At 51.2% G+C, this 17,188-nt stretch overlaps 7 protein-coding genes across 7 annotated transcripts; 4 read left to right on the forward strand and 3 right to left on the reverse strand.

Moving 5' to 3' along the window:
• Positions 1 to 546: 546 nt before the first annotated feature.
• Positions 547 to 1,392, forward strand: COCVIDRAFT_21896 (hypothetical protein; the record flags this gene model as incomplete). The annotated part of the gene is made up of 1 exon (XM_014706800.1): positions 547 to 1,392. One exon carries the CDS (start codon positions 547 to 549, stop codon positions 1,390 to 1,392), a length of 846 nt encoding a protein of 281 aa, XP_014562286.1.
• Positions 1,393 to 1,734: 342 nt separating this feature from the next.
• On the forward strand, positions 1,735 to 3,009 carry COCVIDRAFT_32913 (hypothetical protein; the record flags this gene model as incomplete). Its single annotated transcript, XM_014706959.1, has 1 exon — positions 1,735 to 3,009. The coding sequence occupies one exon, from the start codon at positions 1,735 to 1,737 to the stop codon at positions 3,007 to 3,009; it is 1,275 nt and encodes a 424-aa protein (XP_014562445.1).
• A 381-nt stretch (positions 3,010 to 3,390) lies between these two features.
• On the reverse strand, positions 3,391 to 7,202 carry COCVIDRAFT_84031 (hypothetical protein; the record flags this gene model as incomplete). Its single annotated transcript, XM_014706960.1, has 3 exons — positions 3,391 to 4,457; positions 4,505 to 6,903; positions 6,955 to 7,202. 3 exons carry the CDS (start codon positions 7,200 to 7,202, stop codon positions 3,391 to 3,393), a joined length of 3,714 nt encoding a protein of 1,237 aa, XP_014562446.1.
• A 1,475-nt stretch (positions 7,203 to 8,677) lies between these two features.
• Positions 8,678 to 9,989, forward strand: COCVIDRAFT_84101 (hypothetical protein; the record flags this gene model as incomplete). The annotated part of the gene is made up of 2 exons (XM_014706961.1): positions 8,678 to 9,286; positions 9,336 to 9,989. 2 exons carry the CDS (start codon positions 8,678 to 8,680, stop codon positions 9,987 to 9,989), a joined length of 1,263 nt encoding a protein of 420 aa, XP_014562447.1.
• A 571-nt stretch (positions 9,990 to 10,560) lies between these two features.
• COCVIDRAFT_84262 (hypothetical protein) lies at positions 10,561 to 12,183 on the forward strand (the record flags this gene model as incomplete). Its single annotated transcript, XM_014706962.1, has 1 exon — positions 10,561 to 12,183. The coding sequence occupies one exon, from the start codon at positions 10,561 to 10,563 to the stop codon at positions 12,181 to 12,183; it is 1,623 nt and encodes a 540-aa protein (XP_014562448.1).
• A 463-nt stretch (positions 12,184 to 12,646) lies between these two features.
• COCVIDRAFT_84558 (hypothetical protein) lies at positions 12,647 to 14,152 on the reverse strand (the record flags this gene model as incomplete). The annotated part of the gene is made up of 2 exons (XM_014706963.1): positions 12,647 to 13,560; positions 13,759 to 14,152. The coding sequence occupies 2 exons, from the start codon at positions 14,150 to 14,152 to the stop codon at positions 12,647 to 12,649; spliced, it is 1,308 nt and encodes a 435-aa protein (XP_014562449.1).
• Positions 14,153 to 14,575: 423 nt separating this feature from the next.
• COCVIDRAFT_84181 (hypothetical protein) lies at positions 14,576 to 17,028 on the reverse strand (the record flags this gene model as incomplete). The annotated part of the gene is made up of 2 exons (XM_014706964.1): positions 14,576 to 16,571; positions 16,709 to 17,028. 2 exons carry the CDS (start codon positions 17,026 to 17,028, stop codon positions 14,576 to 14,578), a joined length of 2,316 nt encoding a protein of 771 aa, XP_014562450.1.
• Positions 17,029 to 17,188: the final 160 nt, after the last annotated feature.

Below are 17,188 nucleotides of genomic sequence, written 5' to 3' on the forward strand. Positions count from 1 at the left end.
CCTAATCGGGACTAGTATCGAATATGCATTTTACAATGAGTGAGAAATTCTGAAATATAACTGTGGTTGCAACCAGATGTATGAAATTAATTTCCACACGCTCAAATTGGAATTCTAACGCACAAATTCTGCAGATTATACTATCTGTCGCTACGCTGCGCAGTCAGGTTACAACAATAGGTACATTACTAGCAAATCGCTTGACCCAAGCAGCCTTAGGCATTACGCAGCTTAGCGTCGGGCTTCTTCTCCAATACCTAGCATATACGTATAATTTTCCTCTTGAACCCTTCGTAATCACTTGGTTTGCTTAAAAATAACTGCAAGAGTATCTGACAATGAGTTCGAACAGATGGCCTGTGCATAGTTTAGTTGCAGCTACTATGGTTGTTGGTGCGTGCGGGGGGAGAACGTCACGACTTTCTGTGTTCCGCGTTGTGTCAACCACAGCAACGTGACAGGACCGACACCTGGTACACGTTTTTATAACAGGTCGACCGCATAGCTCTAGTCAAAACTTGCAATAACTACAAAAGGATATATATAATGCTACGCCAACAAATGAACGAGGTAGACCTTTTGATACTGGGGGCTGGCTGGACTTCGACGTTCTTGATTCCGCAACTGAGCGACACCGACATTACGTACGCGGCCACTACCACCTCAGGGAGAGATGCTACGATACCTTTCAAATTCGACCCCGAATCTGGAGATGCAGAGCCGTACAAGCGACTTCCAGCTGCCAAAACGGTCCTCATCACATTTCCGTTAGTCGGTCACGGCCAATCAAAGAGCATTGTCGGACTGTACCGCTCCGTTCACGGCGCGAGGAACAACTGGATTCAACTCGGCTCAACCGGAATCTACAACAAGGTACCTGACGATTGGAGTGACGAAGATGCGCATTACAACAAGGAAGACAAGCGAGCTATTGCAGAGGACGAACTGCGCTCGCTCCATGGCTGTGTGTTGTGTCTTGCAGGTCTTTATGGAGGCGAGCGTGTTCCTGCGAGGTGGTTGCCACGTATTGTCAAATCCAAAGACGATATCAAAAAACGGGGCGCCGTTCATTTCATCCATGGCGAGGACGTCGCGCAAGCCATCATTGCGACGCACCAGAACTTCACGCCTGGCAAACGTTGGATTGTTTCCGACCTGCGCGTCTATGATTGGTACGACCTCATCATGAGCTTCAGCTCTATGACTGAATCTTCCATGTCTCAGGAAGAGAAAATGACGCAGCAGCAGTATGCGAAGTGGGTTGGCGAGCTAATGATGGAGGAGGATATTCGTGCTCTACCAAGGGACGTGAGCTCGTTGGGACGAAAGCTGGATTCAAGACGCTTTTGGGCCTTTCACGGGCTGCTGCCACGCCATAGACGTCTGGCTTAGAGTCATATCTGATGACTTATTGGATGGTAACGATAAATGCCTCATTGGCTTAACGTGTAGGCGAGACACATGTTGAGAAAGCAGATGAAAGCTGACAGCCTGTCTATCACCTATCAAAAGTACCGTAAATAAGATTAAGTGGTTGCGTAGATATGCCCGTCCCAGTAAATACTAGATCCCTATTCTATGTAAAAGGCCAGATCCTCTATCCATATATAGAGACGGACTCTCATCCCATATATAAAACTCGAATCTCTTCCCACTCTACGTTTCTATTCATCTCTCATAACATCACTTCTTGAAACCCGTACTCTCACATTATTTATTCTCTTCACCAGCACAATGCAGAACCACCAAGGAATACCTATGGCCATCGGCCGCATCTACTCCCACGACGCGCGCCAGTGGATTGATATCAGTGGACTACAGCCTCCACAGCGGTCACCAATCCCCTTCCAACCGCAAATGGGCATGCAACAGCTCTTTTCTGCACCTATGATGCAGTATCAACAACTGCCCTTCCAGCAGTACGTTCCACAGTTGCAGCAGCAGCTACAGCAACAACAGCCACAACAACAACAACAACAACAACAACAACAACAACAACAACAACAACAACAACAACAACTACTGCTACTACAGCAGCAGCAGCAGCTACAGCAACAGCAACAACTACAACCCCCACCACCACAACAACAGATCCTCTTGGGGACAAAGAGAGACCACCTCTCCCCCCAAAACTTCCACGAGGAGCAACCCCCTTCCCCAAAGAGACCCCGTATCTCCTCACCCTCCCTCATTCCTCCCACCGCCCCCGCTACTACCATCGCCAGCACCACCGTCACCCCCGCAAAACGCCGCCCAGGCCGCCCCACAAACGCCTCCAAAGGCCTCCCTACCAAGCGAGCACCTAGGAAGCCTAAGAACAAATCCACCATCACCGCTACCGCTGCCACCACCACGACTGGGCAAACCCAACCCCAACCCCTTCCCATCCCAGACCCAGCACCACAGCCAGTACCGTACTATCCAAATTCCCAACCCACCGTAGCAAGTTTTATTCCAGCGCCAGCACTGCAGAGAGAGATTGAAGCGGGTGCTCGTGCGCAGATGGCTGCGTTGGAGGCGGATGAGATGTTCAGAGTGTTTGGTGAGTTTGGAGAGTTTGGAGAGGGTTTGGCGGGGGAAGGAGATGAGATGCTGGGGGTGGAAGTGGAGTCTATGGAGGCGCCGGTGATAGTTGAGGAGGAGAAGGAGGAGGAGGGGTGGGATGAGTTTTTGGTGCTGGATGAGGTGGCGGAGCTGCCATCTGGGGAGGATGAAGGCGAGGATGAAGAGGATGCATTGGGGAGTGCGATATGTGCTACTTTGGCGGCTAGCAGGGGTGAGGAAGAGACGCAGGTCGCCGAGGTGCCATCTGGGGAGGATGAGGAGGAGAATAAGGACGAGGACGATGATGAAGAGAATGATGAAGAGGACGATGAAGATGCGTTGGGGAGTGCGATATATGCTGCTTTGGCGGCTAGTAGCGGTGAGGAAAATGGAGAGGCGCAGGGCGCTGAGGTGATATCAGAGGTGTCTGAGGATGAGGAGGAATCATTGTTTGGGGATGATTAGAAAGAGGGGGAGTGGAGCAGTGACTGAACTGGCACTGGCGCCAACGACAACGATAATAAGAATTCTCGGTTTGGAAACGTAACGAACTCGTTTGAGTAATACATAGTATGTAGTATATCTCCTTGATGATGTCTGTGCCACTTGATCTTCACAAGATATGAAAGCAAAGGTTATTGGAAAGAAATAATGATTTAAAATATTTAAATTGAATATTGTAGTGTAGTCTGGGTATATCGCATAGGCGAAGTTAAAGTCTATATGAATGTATAAACGACCCACTCAATAGGGGCTCTCTTTAGAGAATGCAAAAGAAGACTTTGATACGACATGGAAACGACCGCTACGCTATGCAAGTGAAAAAAAAGAAAAAGAAACACCACCTTAGACCTCAATATTCTCAAAAGGGTCTCGATCAGGGGGTAAGCCTTTGTAGATGACATTGCCACTGGCATCCAATCGCGCATTCACACTAGTGATCCATATTCTCTTTGTGAAAGCACTTGTACGCTCGATCTCGTCCTTAGCAATACCAAGCTCGTCATGTGGGATCCAGACTGCAGGTTGGATAGCACGCGTAGCGGGATGTTGGAAAGATCGCTTAATCAGCTTCTGACGAGCTTCAGGTTCAATGTCTGCAAGTTCATCGTCAACCTCGTCAAACAGGTTACCAGCAGGAAGAACTTGTGCTTCGGCATCGCGCATGGGTTTGGCGACGTCGTCGAGACCCTTCTTAAGTGTATTGGTAATCACATCGAATGGGTCGTGTTTTTCCTTCTGCTTACGCTGCGAACGGGCGTGTCGCGACTGTGAGCGCGAGTTGGAACTGCGGCGGGAACGACCGGTCCGGCTTGGATCACGGCCACCACTTGGGTTTGGCGATCGACCGATTGCACCCGACATATCGTTGTCCAGATTGTCCAACTCATAGGCCTCCTGACCATGGGACTCGCGACGTTTTCCCTCTCCGAGACGGGTTTCTTCGTGTTCTCCGGAAGTCGACTGAGTGTCTTCTTGAGCGGTGAGAGCCGTGTGCTCGTCCGCTTGCTTCCATCGACTGGCTTGGGCTCGCTGCCACTCTTCATCTCTCTGTACCGCCTCGTCTTCGAACGTAATAGGAAGATATGTGAACAGTGGTCCAAACGCTCTGTTAAGCACCATCTGGAAAAGGGCAGTGAGGATGAGCATGATAATCATGACAATGGCGTGAGGGAAACAGGACTGTCTGCCAGCTTCGTCTTCTTGCAGGAAGAATAAACCAACGAGACAAAGTTCCAAGAAGTAAAGCCCAGTAAATAGCTGGTTGACGGCCTTGGGGAAGATGAGACCGTTAGTTTCGGCTTTAGCGTAACTAACATAGATCATCTGGTAGCGGTACGTGAACCAGAAGAGGCAGAAGGTGATCAACATCATAATAAGGATCAGGGGTGCCACGACAGAGTAGATAAGACCTATTGACTGTTAGAAAAGCATGCAGTAGGCACATATGTACACTTACCAATTGCACCAAAATTGGTGTAGACGGGTATCATAGTACCCCAGTTAATTCCAGGTCTTTGCAACACTCTTGAAACCTTCTGTCGAGGCGTCGTGTCCATGAAGCGGAGGAAGATGATGACAACGACGGCGCCAATCTGCAGCAGAGTACCAGAACTAATACTGAGTGCTTGTAGAATCATGTAAGAGAAGAAGTAATTGGCGGCTTTGGGTAGACTCTTGGCTAGTGTTTGCGGAACACTGAGAGGGTCATTAACGAGGTCGTCAATGGCCGTCGTGATACCCGTGGAAATGGATACCACGAGGAACAATTGGACGAAGACGAAGGCGAAGTAGAAGTTTTGAACAAGCAACTCGCGCTCACCAGATGTCGTTGTACCAGTGACACCCGCTAGGAATCGTAGAACAAGAGGCAGTACAGCGAAGAGAATGGCCAAAAACGCAGGTGGCAACACACCCTGTACGAAGCTGACTACCCAGTCGGGAAGACGATTAATGAAGCCGAGCCATGGGAGTAACGAGGTGAGGGTATCGATCTGAGACAAAGCTCCGGTAAATGTGACAGGCACACCCCAGAAGATGACAAGTCCGACGATGAGAATAACGACGCCAAAAAAGCGTAGATAGCGCTCCCACCACTTCATTGTGAGATTTTCCCAAAGTACGTAGTTAGGATTGACTTCAACAGTCCGCGGGTTCATCTGCCTGGGAATGTGGTGACTCAGAGACTGGCATGCCATATGGGCCGCAACCTGGTGGTTGAACTGAATGAAAGCAGAGTTCATCAAGGGGAACCGTTCCGGATGGGCCTGATCATCTGCGATTTCGACGTTGAGGCGAGCAAGTTCCTTGCGGCAGTGGTAAATCGTGTCTACCTTTTTCCCAATCAGTGGTAAAGAAGGCCACCATGAAAAATTGAACAGCGGTAGGCGCATCGTCTCTCGGTCCTTTGGTTTGACATACTTTCGCCACAGAGCGTCTTCGTCGTCCTCTTTGAAATCCTCATCCCACAATCCGGTCGTATCGTATTTGATCTTGCTGGCATCTTTGACTTCCATTGGTGGCGCTTCATTGTTCTTGAATGGCTTAGGACTTATGAAGTCGCCTTGGCCAACGTATATAGATTTGAGTTTCTTGATAGGCTGGCTCCATCCGACCTTGGCAGGGGGTTTCTCGTCTTCCTCGGCCTCGACCGCAGGTGCTTTGAGATCCTGGGCCGGAGAGTCCACATCAGAGGCATGGTCGTCAGAGAAGTAGTTTTCTTTGTTTGCTAGGGGAGTTTGAGTGTCGCTGCTTGCGCCTCTCAGATTATACTCGGCCGAAGTTGGTGAAGTTTGGGCAATGTCGTTGGGCCCATCAACAGCAGCTTGCTCTTGCTCAGAATTTGGGGCTTTGCTGCGATGACGTTTCGAACCAAAGACGCCTCGCATATTGCCGTACATCTTTTTGTTAAATCGGTCTACCCCACGAAATCCTTCACCAACTGCATGTATGCCTTCGCCAAACAAAGGAATAGGAATTATACCGCGCTTGCGACTTGGAGAAGAGGACCTGGATGAAGACGACGAAGATGAAGAGGAACCGGGCTCGGCAAGAACACTCTGAAGCTGTTGCTCGATTTCGTGCGGATTACCAGCATCGACACCGTGGTCATGCGTCTCCTGGTTGATAGCAAGGTTCCGCATGGCTTCTTCCTCCTTTTTCTCCTTTTTAGACTTTTTCTCGCCTGCTTGTTTTGCTGCCTTTTCTTGCATCTTCTTATGTTTCTTGGTGCATTCGATGATGAGGTTCGTCTCGGCGGCTTCGAGGGCTCGCGCGACTTTGATCCGCTCGTCCACCTTTTCCATCAAGGCGTCATAATCGCGATTGATCCAGATATCTTTGATACCGCCTGGGAATACGTCGTAAAGTGCATCGAGAGCAGCAACAGTGAGCCACTTTTTAGGAATGCTTTGGACCAGAATCGTGGTAGCAGAAGCCCGAATACGATGATCTGGTCGGGTGAGAACAGTTTGTCTCAGGCGAACAAACTGTCTGAGCGCCAAGTAGAAGTTGAAACAGACCCAGCAGATAACGCAGACGGCGAGAACCAAATGCACCACCAATCGGCCGTGTTTTCCTGGTACGCCAACATTTGGCCAGGCAAACGAATCCAAGCCAGCTACGTCGGGTACATCGCCAAGTCGGTTTAGAGGCAAGAGAATTGGGAGGATAACAAGAGCCATTGGGATAAATATGCGCAGCAAAAGTTGGAGGTATTGGAGAAAGAGATAGCCATCAACACCAGCGATGCGAATGAGCTCGGAATCGCTAATCGTAAAGACATTCTTGAAAGACTCGATTGCGGTTACTGGGGCGGCGATGCGTTTTGCGACAGGGACGAAGGCAGTCTTGTAGTAGCTAGTCGTTGTCAGTAAATGTGTGGCAAAGCAAGAGTGTATTACTGCATACTAGATCTTGTGGAAGAGGCTCTGTCGCGATACTCCGTCCTTGTTCGTGTCCTCTGCAAGTTTCTTGGATCTTCTCTTATGCAGTTTCCAGTTGCCGCTCAGAATCAGGAAAAAGGCAATCTGCACGCCGAAAATGACGGCGGCGGTCGAGAGGGAGGCGGCGAAATTCTCAATGCTCTGGTTTTCTTTTCGCTGGGCGGAACCAGGGCCGGCCGTGTTTGTCGGCTCTGGACCAGCAGTGCTGGACATGGTGTTGTGCGCCGTGGGGTGGCCAAGGCCGCCGAATGTGAGTGGTTGTGAATTGGTGGCCCCTGTCGTTGGTTTAGGTGCTGGTGGCCATGGGCCGAGTTTAAAAGGAGAGCAGCCGTTGTTGGGTGCGGTTGCAGGCCGTTGGGGATATGTTGCTGTGGCGGGGCTGCAGACAAGCAAAAAGGATAGTGAATCAGAGAAGCACCAAGGGCGGTATTGAAAGGGTGTTAAGGATTCATGGGTGACTAGGGTAGCCGACGTGTTTCAAGCCTTGCATTCCTTGATGCGCGGTTGGACGGGGGCTTGGCGACGTCACTGGCGTCCATGAACTCTGGCTAGCCGCCGCCGTTTGAGCCAAACAGGCGCTGGGCCCAATCTACATGCATACCGAACAAACCAAGGGTACAATGGAGGGCTTGTACACGTGTATCTGTGCAGGTGCGGCGGTTGTCGTTCTGTTCTTCTTTGAAGCCCTTGTCTTTCTCCATGACTGCTGCTTTGCATTCATTGTTGTGACGCAGCCTACAAAGCAGTACCGAACATGTGCACCTTTGTTGAATGCACACGAGCAGTTGTACATGCAGCGCGTATCAGTTGTGGCACCAACGTGGATCTGATCTGAGCCCTTGACCCCGTACTGTACTATGACGTTAAGCTGCATCCGTCTTACCAAGTAGTCGTCCCGTCTTGTCCAGTCCGTCTAGCACTAGTGAGCGCACCAGCCTCAATTGCCCCCCACGAGCCGCCACACACCGCCACCTTGTCGACGCCAGCGCCACACGCCAATCACTATAGTCGTACGACGTCGCAACTTGTGCTTGACAGTGCGCCGTCGACTTCAGAGTGCAATTCCTGCATTATGAAACCACCCACGGCTCCGACAGAACCAAAGATCAACGTAAGGCATGTGCCGTGGTACGCCTTCCCACTACACCTCTCAAGTCGGGCGCCCCCGCAGCTTTCGGCCCTATCGCTTCTTGCTTGCAACCTTCCAGGGTCTACCGTGAAGCGCTAGCCAACAACGTGCATTTCAACCGCTCGCACTCAGACCTCTCTCTACCATGGCTGTGCGCCTGTTGCAATTTCCCCCAATCATGTAGCAACCGAAAAACAACTGGGTAAACATTTCGGCTCCCGTCTCGCCATGCCGGCTCGTGAAGTTTCTCGGGTTGATACAAAGGTCTAGCTAGGGTCTTCACGATAGCAATCGCGCCGCATGTTACAGCTTGGAGTTTACAAGACGCCGACAATGCCTTGGCTTCATGTCGTCGGCAGCCACGTGCAACTCGCACACGTGCTGTCGCGAGGTCGCGTGTAGTCAGCACTATGCTCATTGGCTTATAATTGCTTCAGGGGACCGCGTGTGCGTCATCACTGCGCGCTATGTTTCCTTCATCCTCTCAACATTAGCAATTGCAAGCAACCACTCACTCTTATCTTTGAATCGCTGCAATAAAATTATATGCTGGCGCGCAATGCGGACCTCGCGCATCTCCCGTGATAATGCCCGAATCTTGGCCGCGAGTCGCGCTCAGCGCGCCCAACGGCAAACACGGTCCGCCATCAACGCATCAGCGTCCACTGTTGACGCCAGTCACGTCAAGCAGGAAGCCGAAACTGATGTCACTTCTCAATCTGGCCTCAAGACAAGTTCAGCCCCGATAGACTCGTATTCAGATGGTGAGGCGCAACCAGCGCTCAAAAGAAGGAAAAAGGGGCAAGATGCATCCGTTACCGTGAAGCAGGAAGTCGAGGAGGCATCAATAAGCACAATTCCGTCACCAGTCAAAAATGCCAAAGTCAAGAAAGCACGCCGTGTACCGGCAAAGAAGATAACGGCCAGTGATGGCACCGTCAAGATCGAGCCGCCTGCGAACTGGGAGGAGATATACGCCCTGACAAGGGAGATGCGGAACGAGAACGCAGCGCCTGTAGACACAATGGGCTGTGAGAGTTTGGCAGACAGGAGCAGAACACCGCGAGATCAGCGATTCCAGACGCTTATAGCATTAATGCTGAGCAGCCAAACCAAGGATACCGTCACGGCTCCTGTAATATGGGGAATGCAGGAAAGAATGCCAGGAGTTCGTCGCATATGATCCATCCGATCCAGCTCCAGCTAACAGTTACCAGGGCTTCAATCTCGAATCCGTTCTCGCGCTCGAGCCCACGGAACTTAATGGCTTCATTAACAAAGTAGGCTTTCACAACCTCAAGACCAAGTACATCAAGCAGACTGCAGAAATACTGAGAGACAAGTGGAACTCGGATATACCTGACACGATTGAAGGACTAGTCTCACTGCCAGGAGTAGGCCCGAAGATGGCACATCTCACAATGAGCGCAGCTTGGGGTCGGACTGAGGGTATAGGCGTTGATGTGCATGTTCATCGCATCACCAACCTATGGGGCTGGCACAAGACACAACAGCCGGAGCAGACGCGCGCAGCGTTGGAATCATGGCTACCCAAAGAGAAATGGCACGACATTAACAATCTGCTTGTAGGCTTTGGTCAGACAATATGTCTCCCAGTAGGCAGGAAATGTGGCGACTGCAAACTGGCAGACAGAGGGTTGTGCCCATCAGCCGTAGTGGCAAAGCGTACAAAGGTCAAGAGGGAGGAAGCTGTCGTGAAAGTCGAGGCGTCTGAAGGCGACGCAATAGTAAAGAAGGAGGAGATTGTTGAGCATGTGGATGAGATCAAAGCCGAAGATGTGGAAAATGCGATACCAGATATCGAGGATATTGGGAGAGAGCCACGCAAAAGAACGCGAAGGAAGCAGTAGACACCCGTATCAAGAACCTACTTTTCGCCTCAACGAGGATATCTGACGTGCGACTAGCTGTTTGTTCCCCTAATAGAAGACCAAGTACAGCGCGTCACGTTTTCCGCGCCATTGTCGCGCTACGAATAAGCAAAGAGCCACGGTGGATGCTATGCGCGCTTTATTTGCCTGACCCACAGGTTCCAGGGTTGGCCTGCACCTACCGCACCATCACCAACCCCAGGTAATCCAAAGTGCATCGTCGCATCGATGATGAGACAGTCCAGGCTTGTAACGCCCATGCACCCGCAATACCACTTTCACTGTTTCCTCTTACTCAACTGCAAACGGCTCGTCGCGCGTTTGTTAAGCGCAAACTACTGGTAGTTGACGCGCTAACACAGCTCCGACCGTTCTTCACGTGAATATGTACTGATTCGACAAAATACATCTAACTTCCACAGCTTGCCCATCACTTTGAGAGACTGCGGAAGTTGGTCGCCTCTAGTAGTCGTTACAAGGAAGGTGGCGATATTAGGAGATCGGAGCCAGTACCTACAAGTGCTGCGCAAGGTCTACTGCGAACGCCAACATGTCAACCAGAGAGCAGAACAGTACCTTTCGCCACAGTCCATCACGCCCCGGGGAAGATGTCACAACCAAGTCACGCAAGGTGGTCACATCGCCCAGGACCAAGCTTCATCGCGCACGTCCACGTGTCATGCTTCTCACGGCCTGCCTCGTCTATCTCACTACCACTCTCTTCGCCTTCCAGATCAGTGTCGCCAGCGTCCTCAACTTGATTTCACCAGAGTATGAGCGATTCAATGACCAGCTTCAAGCGCACTCGAGTGCCTTGCGCAAGGAGCAGATCGTCTACAGCCGTCTAGACAATGTTCTGTCTAGTGAGCTGAACCGCGGTTTCATGGAGACTCACGAAGATTGCCTTGTTCGTGGGCTCGAGAGAGCGAATCACGAACTCATCGGCCTCGGGTTCCGGTATCCTGATGTCCGTGAGCAGGTCATGGAGTGGACGATGGAGAATTGTGGTAGATTGCAGCATGCACCACAGGTTGTGAATGAAGAGCCGACTCCACAAGAAGCCGTCTTGACGTATTGGGCAAGTTTGAGCTATCGTGCTCGCCGAATTGCTAAGAAAACTCTCGAACTTGTCAAGCAGAAGCTTGGGTGGGTTTTCTGCCGACGTCAGGATTCTGATCAGCATGAAGATACTTCTCGTACTGAACATGTAGCCGCCAACGAGTACATGCGCACCGATGATTCCATCTCTTCCGAGCGCGTTCTACCCAAGGTTCCGTTTGGATTTGCTCTACAGTGTCAACCAGACCTGCCTTGCCGTCTCTTCTACCCGGCTGGTTCGACCGCGGATTCTCAGGAGTTGCACGTTTCGCCAGAGACTCTCGAGAAACTTGAGCAATGGACAGCGGAACTATTTACTTTCAATACCACCCTCGATCAAATGAGATCGATCATCTCTCAAACACTACGCGTAGTGGTCTATCTTGAGATATTCTTTCTGGGTCTCTCTGTCATTACGTTCATCTACAGTCTAACCATCAAGAGCGATTCGTCGCATTCTCACACCGGAACGGAAGCGACGTATCTGATCAAATCCATGATGATAGAACATCTTTCTGTCGCAGCAGCCTTCACGCTCGACAAGTACCCCGAAATCTTTCCCAACATACGATCCGCTCTAATCTTCGCCTTCATTATAACAACCCTCGGCTTAAACATGGTCCTGAAGTTCCTCATATCCAGATCACAACTAGAGACGATCTCCAACATCTTCCAGTCGTTGCAAGGCCTCTACTTGATCCTCAGAAACCGTGACGTCCCAGGCGATGAATACACTTCCGAGATCGGTGACGAGGTCAACACGGGTACCGAAGACAAAACCCCGAATCCCGAGCCCACTTCACAAAAGAAGAAAGAAAGCATCGCTTCGCCAATCCCCCGCTCGCCATTAAAACCCCACCACCGCTTCGCCGACCCAACAACGACTGTGCAGGAAGATATCAGACGCTCCCGCGAATTGCTCCGCCAAGAACGTACAAAACAGCAAACAGCCAGTGATGATACTGAAGGAGATACAGGTTTCGATACCGACTCGGAGTCCGAAAATGATGCATTTGTCCACATCGCTATTGACGCGGCGCATCAAGTTAGTATCTCTGATGAACCGACGTGGTAACAATTTTCACGGGTTGAGTCGTACGGCTCAGTATTAGATAATGACTGGGGTTTATTGGTGTTTTTGGGTTGGGTTTGGGGTGAGGAAGGGGGTGTTACTTTGAGGAAATTAAACAAGCATGCATGGTATTTCGTTCTCATGATTTCTTCTATCTTTCTGGGGGCGGAGGTGCCTGAGATGAGTATCTTGCTGAATTTCACGAGAAAAGAAAAGTTATAGATGCAAAAATATGATTAGAGATCCATCTCTGTAGATGTCAAAATGAGATATATCATGAACGGCATCTTCCCAGCAAAAAAGACGGAAGATACCTTCAGTTCTGTACTGAAAAGCAAACTCTCAAAAATTCCCTCAACTAACTGCATACCAAGATGAGATAGAAGAACCACCAGCAACCAAAGCCAAAACTCATCTCCTTCCCTCCCTCCCAGATCTCCATTTCCCCTCCCCGTACATTCCCACATCACTTTCTCCCCCCAGTCCCCCTCAGCAAATGCGCAAACTCCGGCGCAACAAAGCCCCTGCCATCAACCCCATCCCCCAGCCTCCTCCCCTCCCTCCTCTTCCTCCTCTCCACCACCTCACCCGCACCCTCACTCTCCACCTTCCTCCTCATCTCCTCCTCCATCCTCCGCCTCTCCTCCAGCACCACCGCCCCAAAAGCGCCCCTCTCATTCAATCCCCCCTCTCCCAACAAAACCCCCACTTGACCCCTTACATACTCCGCATCCTCACCACCACCTCCTCCTCCTTCCCGACCGAATACATCGCCAGCTTGTGGAAACACGCCAATGGGCATACCCAACCTCGGTCTCACATACCTATACGGCTCGACGTCCAGCCGTGCTGCTTCGCGTTTTTGCACGAAAGCGGTGTGGGCGTCGAAGCGGGATTCCCAGGGTATGAGGCAGAGGTCGTGGAAGGCGTGGCGGAAGGAGCGCCATGCTATTGCGTAGGGTGAGTTGCGGGGGCAGAGGGGGGTGGTGTGGGGGGTGGAGGGGAGAAGGGGAGCGGGGGAAGAGATGAGGGAGAGGAGGCGGGCTTTTTCGGATTCGGCGGGGGTTGTGTCTGGGTTCTTCGGGTCGTTTGGGGGTGGGGTGGTGTTCGTGGAGAGGGGTTGGTATTGTGCTAAAGCCCAGTATGTGTGCGGCTTTGTGTGGCTTTCCAATAGTCCGATGTGGTATTTTGCGGTGAGCGTGTTGGAGACGTTGTGCTGGGCGAGTGTGACTTTGTAGTCGAAACCCGTGGGGTCTTGGTAGTAGTGGTATTCGGCTTTCCAGTGGGACTTAGCTTGTGTTCTTGAATCGCCGGGTGTGGAAGAAAGGGTGGCAGATGTGGAGTTTGAGCTCAACGTTGGGGGATTTGGAGGGCCCCTCACTTCAGCGTCTTGTAACGCCGTTGCTCTCTCCGCTCTTCTACGTAGGAGATCCTCTTTTGCGGATACAAAAGGTGTAGGAGGTATGGATGCAGAAGCAGGCGTCGAAGAAGAAGAAGAAGAAGAAGAAGAAGAAGAAAAGAAAAAACTTCTACTCTTCCTCGACTTGCACCTAGTAGCAGTAGAAGTCTCAGACGTACCTGAACCCGTCAACTTCCTAATCTCCTCGCATCCTTCGCGAAACTTCTTACTATCAGCCTCGGCCCCAAGTCTCTTCAGCTTCTTGGCCACGCGCCGCTTGTCGCTCAGAACCTCCCGCGCATAACTCTTGACGGGGAGTTTCTTGCGAGCGTTCAGGGAGTCGTCGAGCCAGTCGTAGCTGAGAATGTGAATACCGAGGGAGAGCGCTTGGCTAACTGCTTCGGTGCGTTGTTTGGATTTATAGGCTTCTTCACTAGCGAGGAGGTGGGTGACGCCCTGGTGAACGGTGGGCGAGTAACGGCCGCCATTGCGCTCGATCCAGCCTTGAATTTGCTTGAGTGGGTAGACATGAGTGCCTGTGGTGGCGATGACGAGATTTTTCAGAATACCCATTGTAGCGATTGGGGGTGGGGGAGGAGTACTCTGGATAGCAGTGCTGAAGAGATGGTTGTAGTGCTGATATAGACGAGATCACCGCCTACTTGTCTCAGAGCTAGTTGCGTTATCTCTGCGAGTTGTTTTACCTTGTGGTGGTTTTCGGTGCTCAGGGTGATACTGGATCTGTTTACGCGGTGACGCTGCAGCTACAAGGTAAAATACCATTGTGAACTCATACATTCAACCCTCCTCAGACCGCATTTTTCACAATAAACCGTCCCATACATCAGTGCAGGATAGCACTGAGGCCTAGTTAGAACACCAAGATTGCATCCTATCAGTCAAAATCTAGAAGCAAGGTGTTGTTAAATACGTTTTATTCAAGTGAAAAGCCTCGATCTAGATACCTTGTCAACAATGCGTCTTCATGAGGCTTGTTTACAAACTCTTAGCCGCCTTCACAAACGAACGGATCTTGTCCAAGCTCTGCTGACCATCCTCCTCAACACCACTGCTGACATCAACTGCATAGACCCGGTCTCGATACTCATCAAGCCCAGAGAGCGTTGTCTGTACGTTGTCTGGGTTCAAGCCTCCTGCCAGTATGATCTTGATGCCATCATCCTTGGCAAATACTGCCTTGACGTCTGTCAATTCCAGTTGCTGGCCAGAGCCTCCTGACCCAGCATCCAGCAAGGGAAGAGCATGGTAACCTCTTGTGCCGATACCATGGTCTTGCGGTTTAAATGCTTTCAGGACAGGAACAGGGATAAGCTTCGCCCACTCAAGTGGCTCTTGGCCGTGTAATTGCACAACATCCAGATTTAGTAACCGCTGCTGCTCAAGCACATACTCTAGCGACTGATTGCGGAAGACTCCCACGAGCAGCGCACGACTATCGCCTCCAACAAGTCGTGACGCACCATGATCAAAAAAGTCGGACGCGGTCTTTGAGTCGGCCAGGAGCCCTGATTTTGAGACATTCGGCTTCTTGGTTTTGTGAACTGCTTCAGATATCGCAAGGGCCGTCTCTGCTGTTACTGTTCGCTTGAGTCCAGGAGCAAGAATTATGCCGATAAGATCGGCTCCCGCTTCGACCGCAGCTACAGCAGCCTCTACACTTTGTGTCCCACAGATTTTGACCATTGGACCAGAAGATGCCCGAACTTCCTCGGTAGTAGTTCCACCTAGGAGCTCTGAGATGAATTGTGCAGTGTTTGACGCCCGCATAAGCGCTTCTCCAACTAAGACTGCACCAACCCCACTCTTGATGTACGGCTCTACATCCTTGGGGCCAGCAATACCACTCAGCGCGCACAGGATTGTCTCTTTCGGGACCATATTTATCAGGCGGTTCGTTGTTTCCATGTCGACCTCGAAGTTTACCAGGTTCCGGTTGTTCACACCGATAACCTGGGCGCCCAACTTGACTGCAATCTCAGTCTCGTCAGCATTCTGCACCTCAACTAAGGGCTCCATTCCAAGTGATCTGGAGTAGTCGTAGAGTTTCTTCAGGACCGGCTCCTCTAGCATCTTGACAATTAGCAACACGGTATCCGCACCCGCAAGCCTAGCCTCGAGGATCTGGTACTCATCGAAGATGAATTCCTTGCGCAGCACGGCAGGCCGGTTGGGCATGCCTTCAATGCTCTGTCGAACGGCCTTGAGGTCCTCAATACTACCCTTGAACCATTCAGGTTCTGTGAGCACGGAAATGGTGCTGGCGCCAGCCTTGGCATACAATCTGGCTTGAGCAGGCGCACACGTCGACAGCGAAATGATACCTTTGGAAGGCGACGCACGCTTGATTTCAGACATGAGCGAGAGTCTGAAAGGAGACTGTCTAAGACGTTCCGGAAAGTTGATCTGCGGCGGGGCCAAATTCAGGTCATATGCAGCCTGTAAATCGATAGGTCTTTGAGAGGGGATCTTCTTCTGCTCAGCAACGGCTGCCCTGCGGTGATCGTAAATCTTTTCCAAGATGGAGGTCTGCTTGTCCTTCTTTGCGCCGTTGGCAGTGTCGTTGGAAGCAGCTCCAATTGCCTGGGCATGTGCCTCTTTCTGCAGTCGGTCGTTCTCAGTCCACGTGCCTCCTTGCATCTTGAGGAAGTTTCTCATCATAAGACGTCCATGCTCGGTCAAAATGCTCTCTGGATGAAACTGCACGCCTTCAATCACATACTCTTTGTGGCGAACGCCCATGATGACCTCCTTGATCTCGGCATCTGCATTTGCGGGAATGGTTGCAGTAATCTCAAGGCAGTCTGGAAGGGTGCCGTGAGTACCGGCAAGAGAATGATACCTAGTAACTGGTACATCCTGGGGCACGCCTGCAAAAACACCCTTGGCATCGTGCTTGAGAGGGGATGTTTTTCCGTGGAGAATCTGACCAGTAACGTCTACGGTGCCTCCGTAGCTGTAGAAGATGCACTGTCTGCAGTGTGTTAATAATGTGCCGTCCACACCATACAAGGCTTCGCGATAGCATGTAGCGGCATTGCTCGAAGACACTGCACAACGAATGCCAAACACGAGATTCAACCGATGGAAAAGAAAAGGGCAGGAACTCACTCTCCCATGCATACGCCTAAAATCGGAATTTTGCCACTGAAGTGCTTAATGGCTGCATTGCTAATGCCAGCGTCCTTTTCCGGGTGTCCAGGACCTGGGCTGATGACAAGCTGAGTGGGCTTCTTTGCGATGAGCTCATCAAGGGTAATCTCATCATTGCGATAGACAGTTACGAATGCACCCTCAAAGACAAGGTACTGATAGACGTTCCAGGTGAAAGAGTCGTAGTTGTCAATGAGGATGACATTGGAGGCGGTGGGTATCGGCGGAGAGGGGTTGGGATTGCGAGGCGAGTGGTCAATCAAGCTGATGGGTGACATTTTGGTGGAGGTAGTAAGATTGTTCCGACAACGGGCCAGGAAAGGTGGTATATAACTTTTTATCGGGGCCGCCTCCGGCACTTGGGCAACGGCACAAGACTTCGGTGCTTTGCCGGCGATACACGTTGTATTTGGTGGGGTGTTGAGGTGAGATGCAGGT

This window comes from Bipolaris victoriae, assembly GCF_000527765.1.
Source record: "Bipolaris victoriae FI3 unplaced genomic scaffold scaffold_1, whole genome shotgun sequence".
Taxonomy (NCBI): Eukaryota; Fungi; Ascomycota; class Dothideomycetes; order Pleosporales; family Pleosporaceae; genus Bipolaris; species Bipolaris victoriae.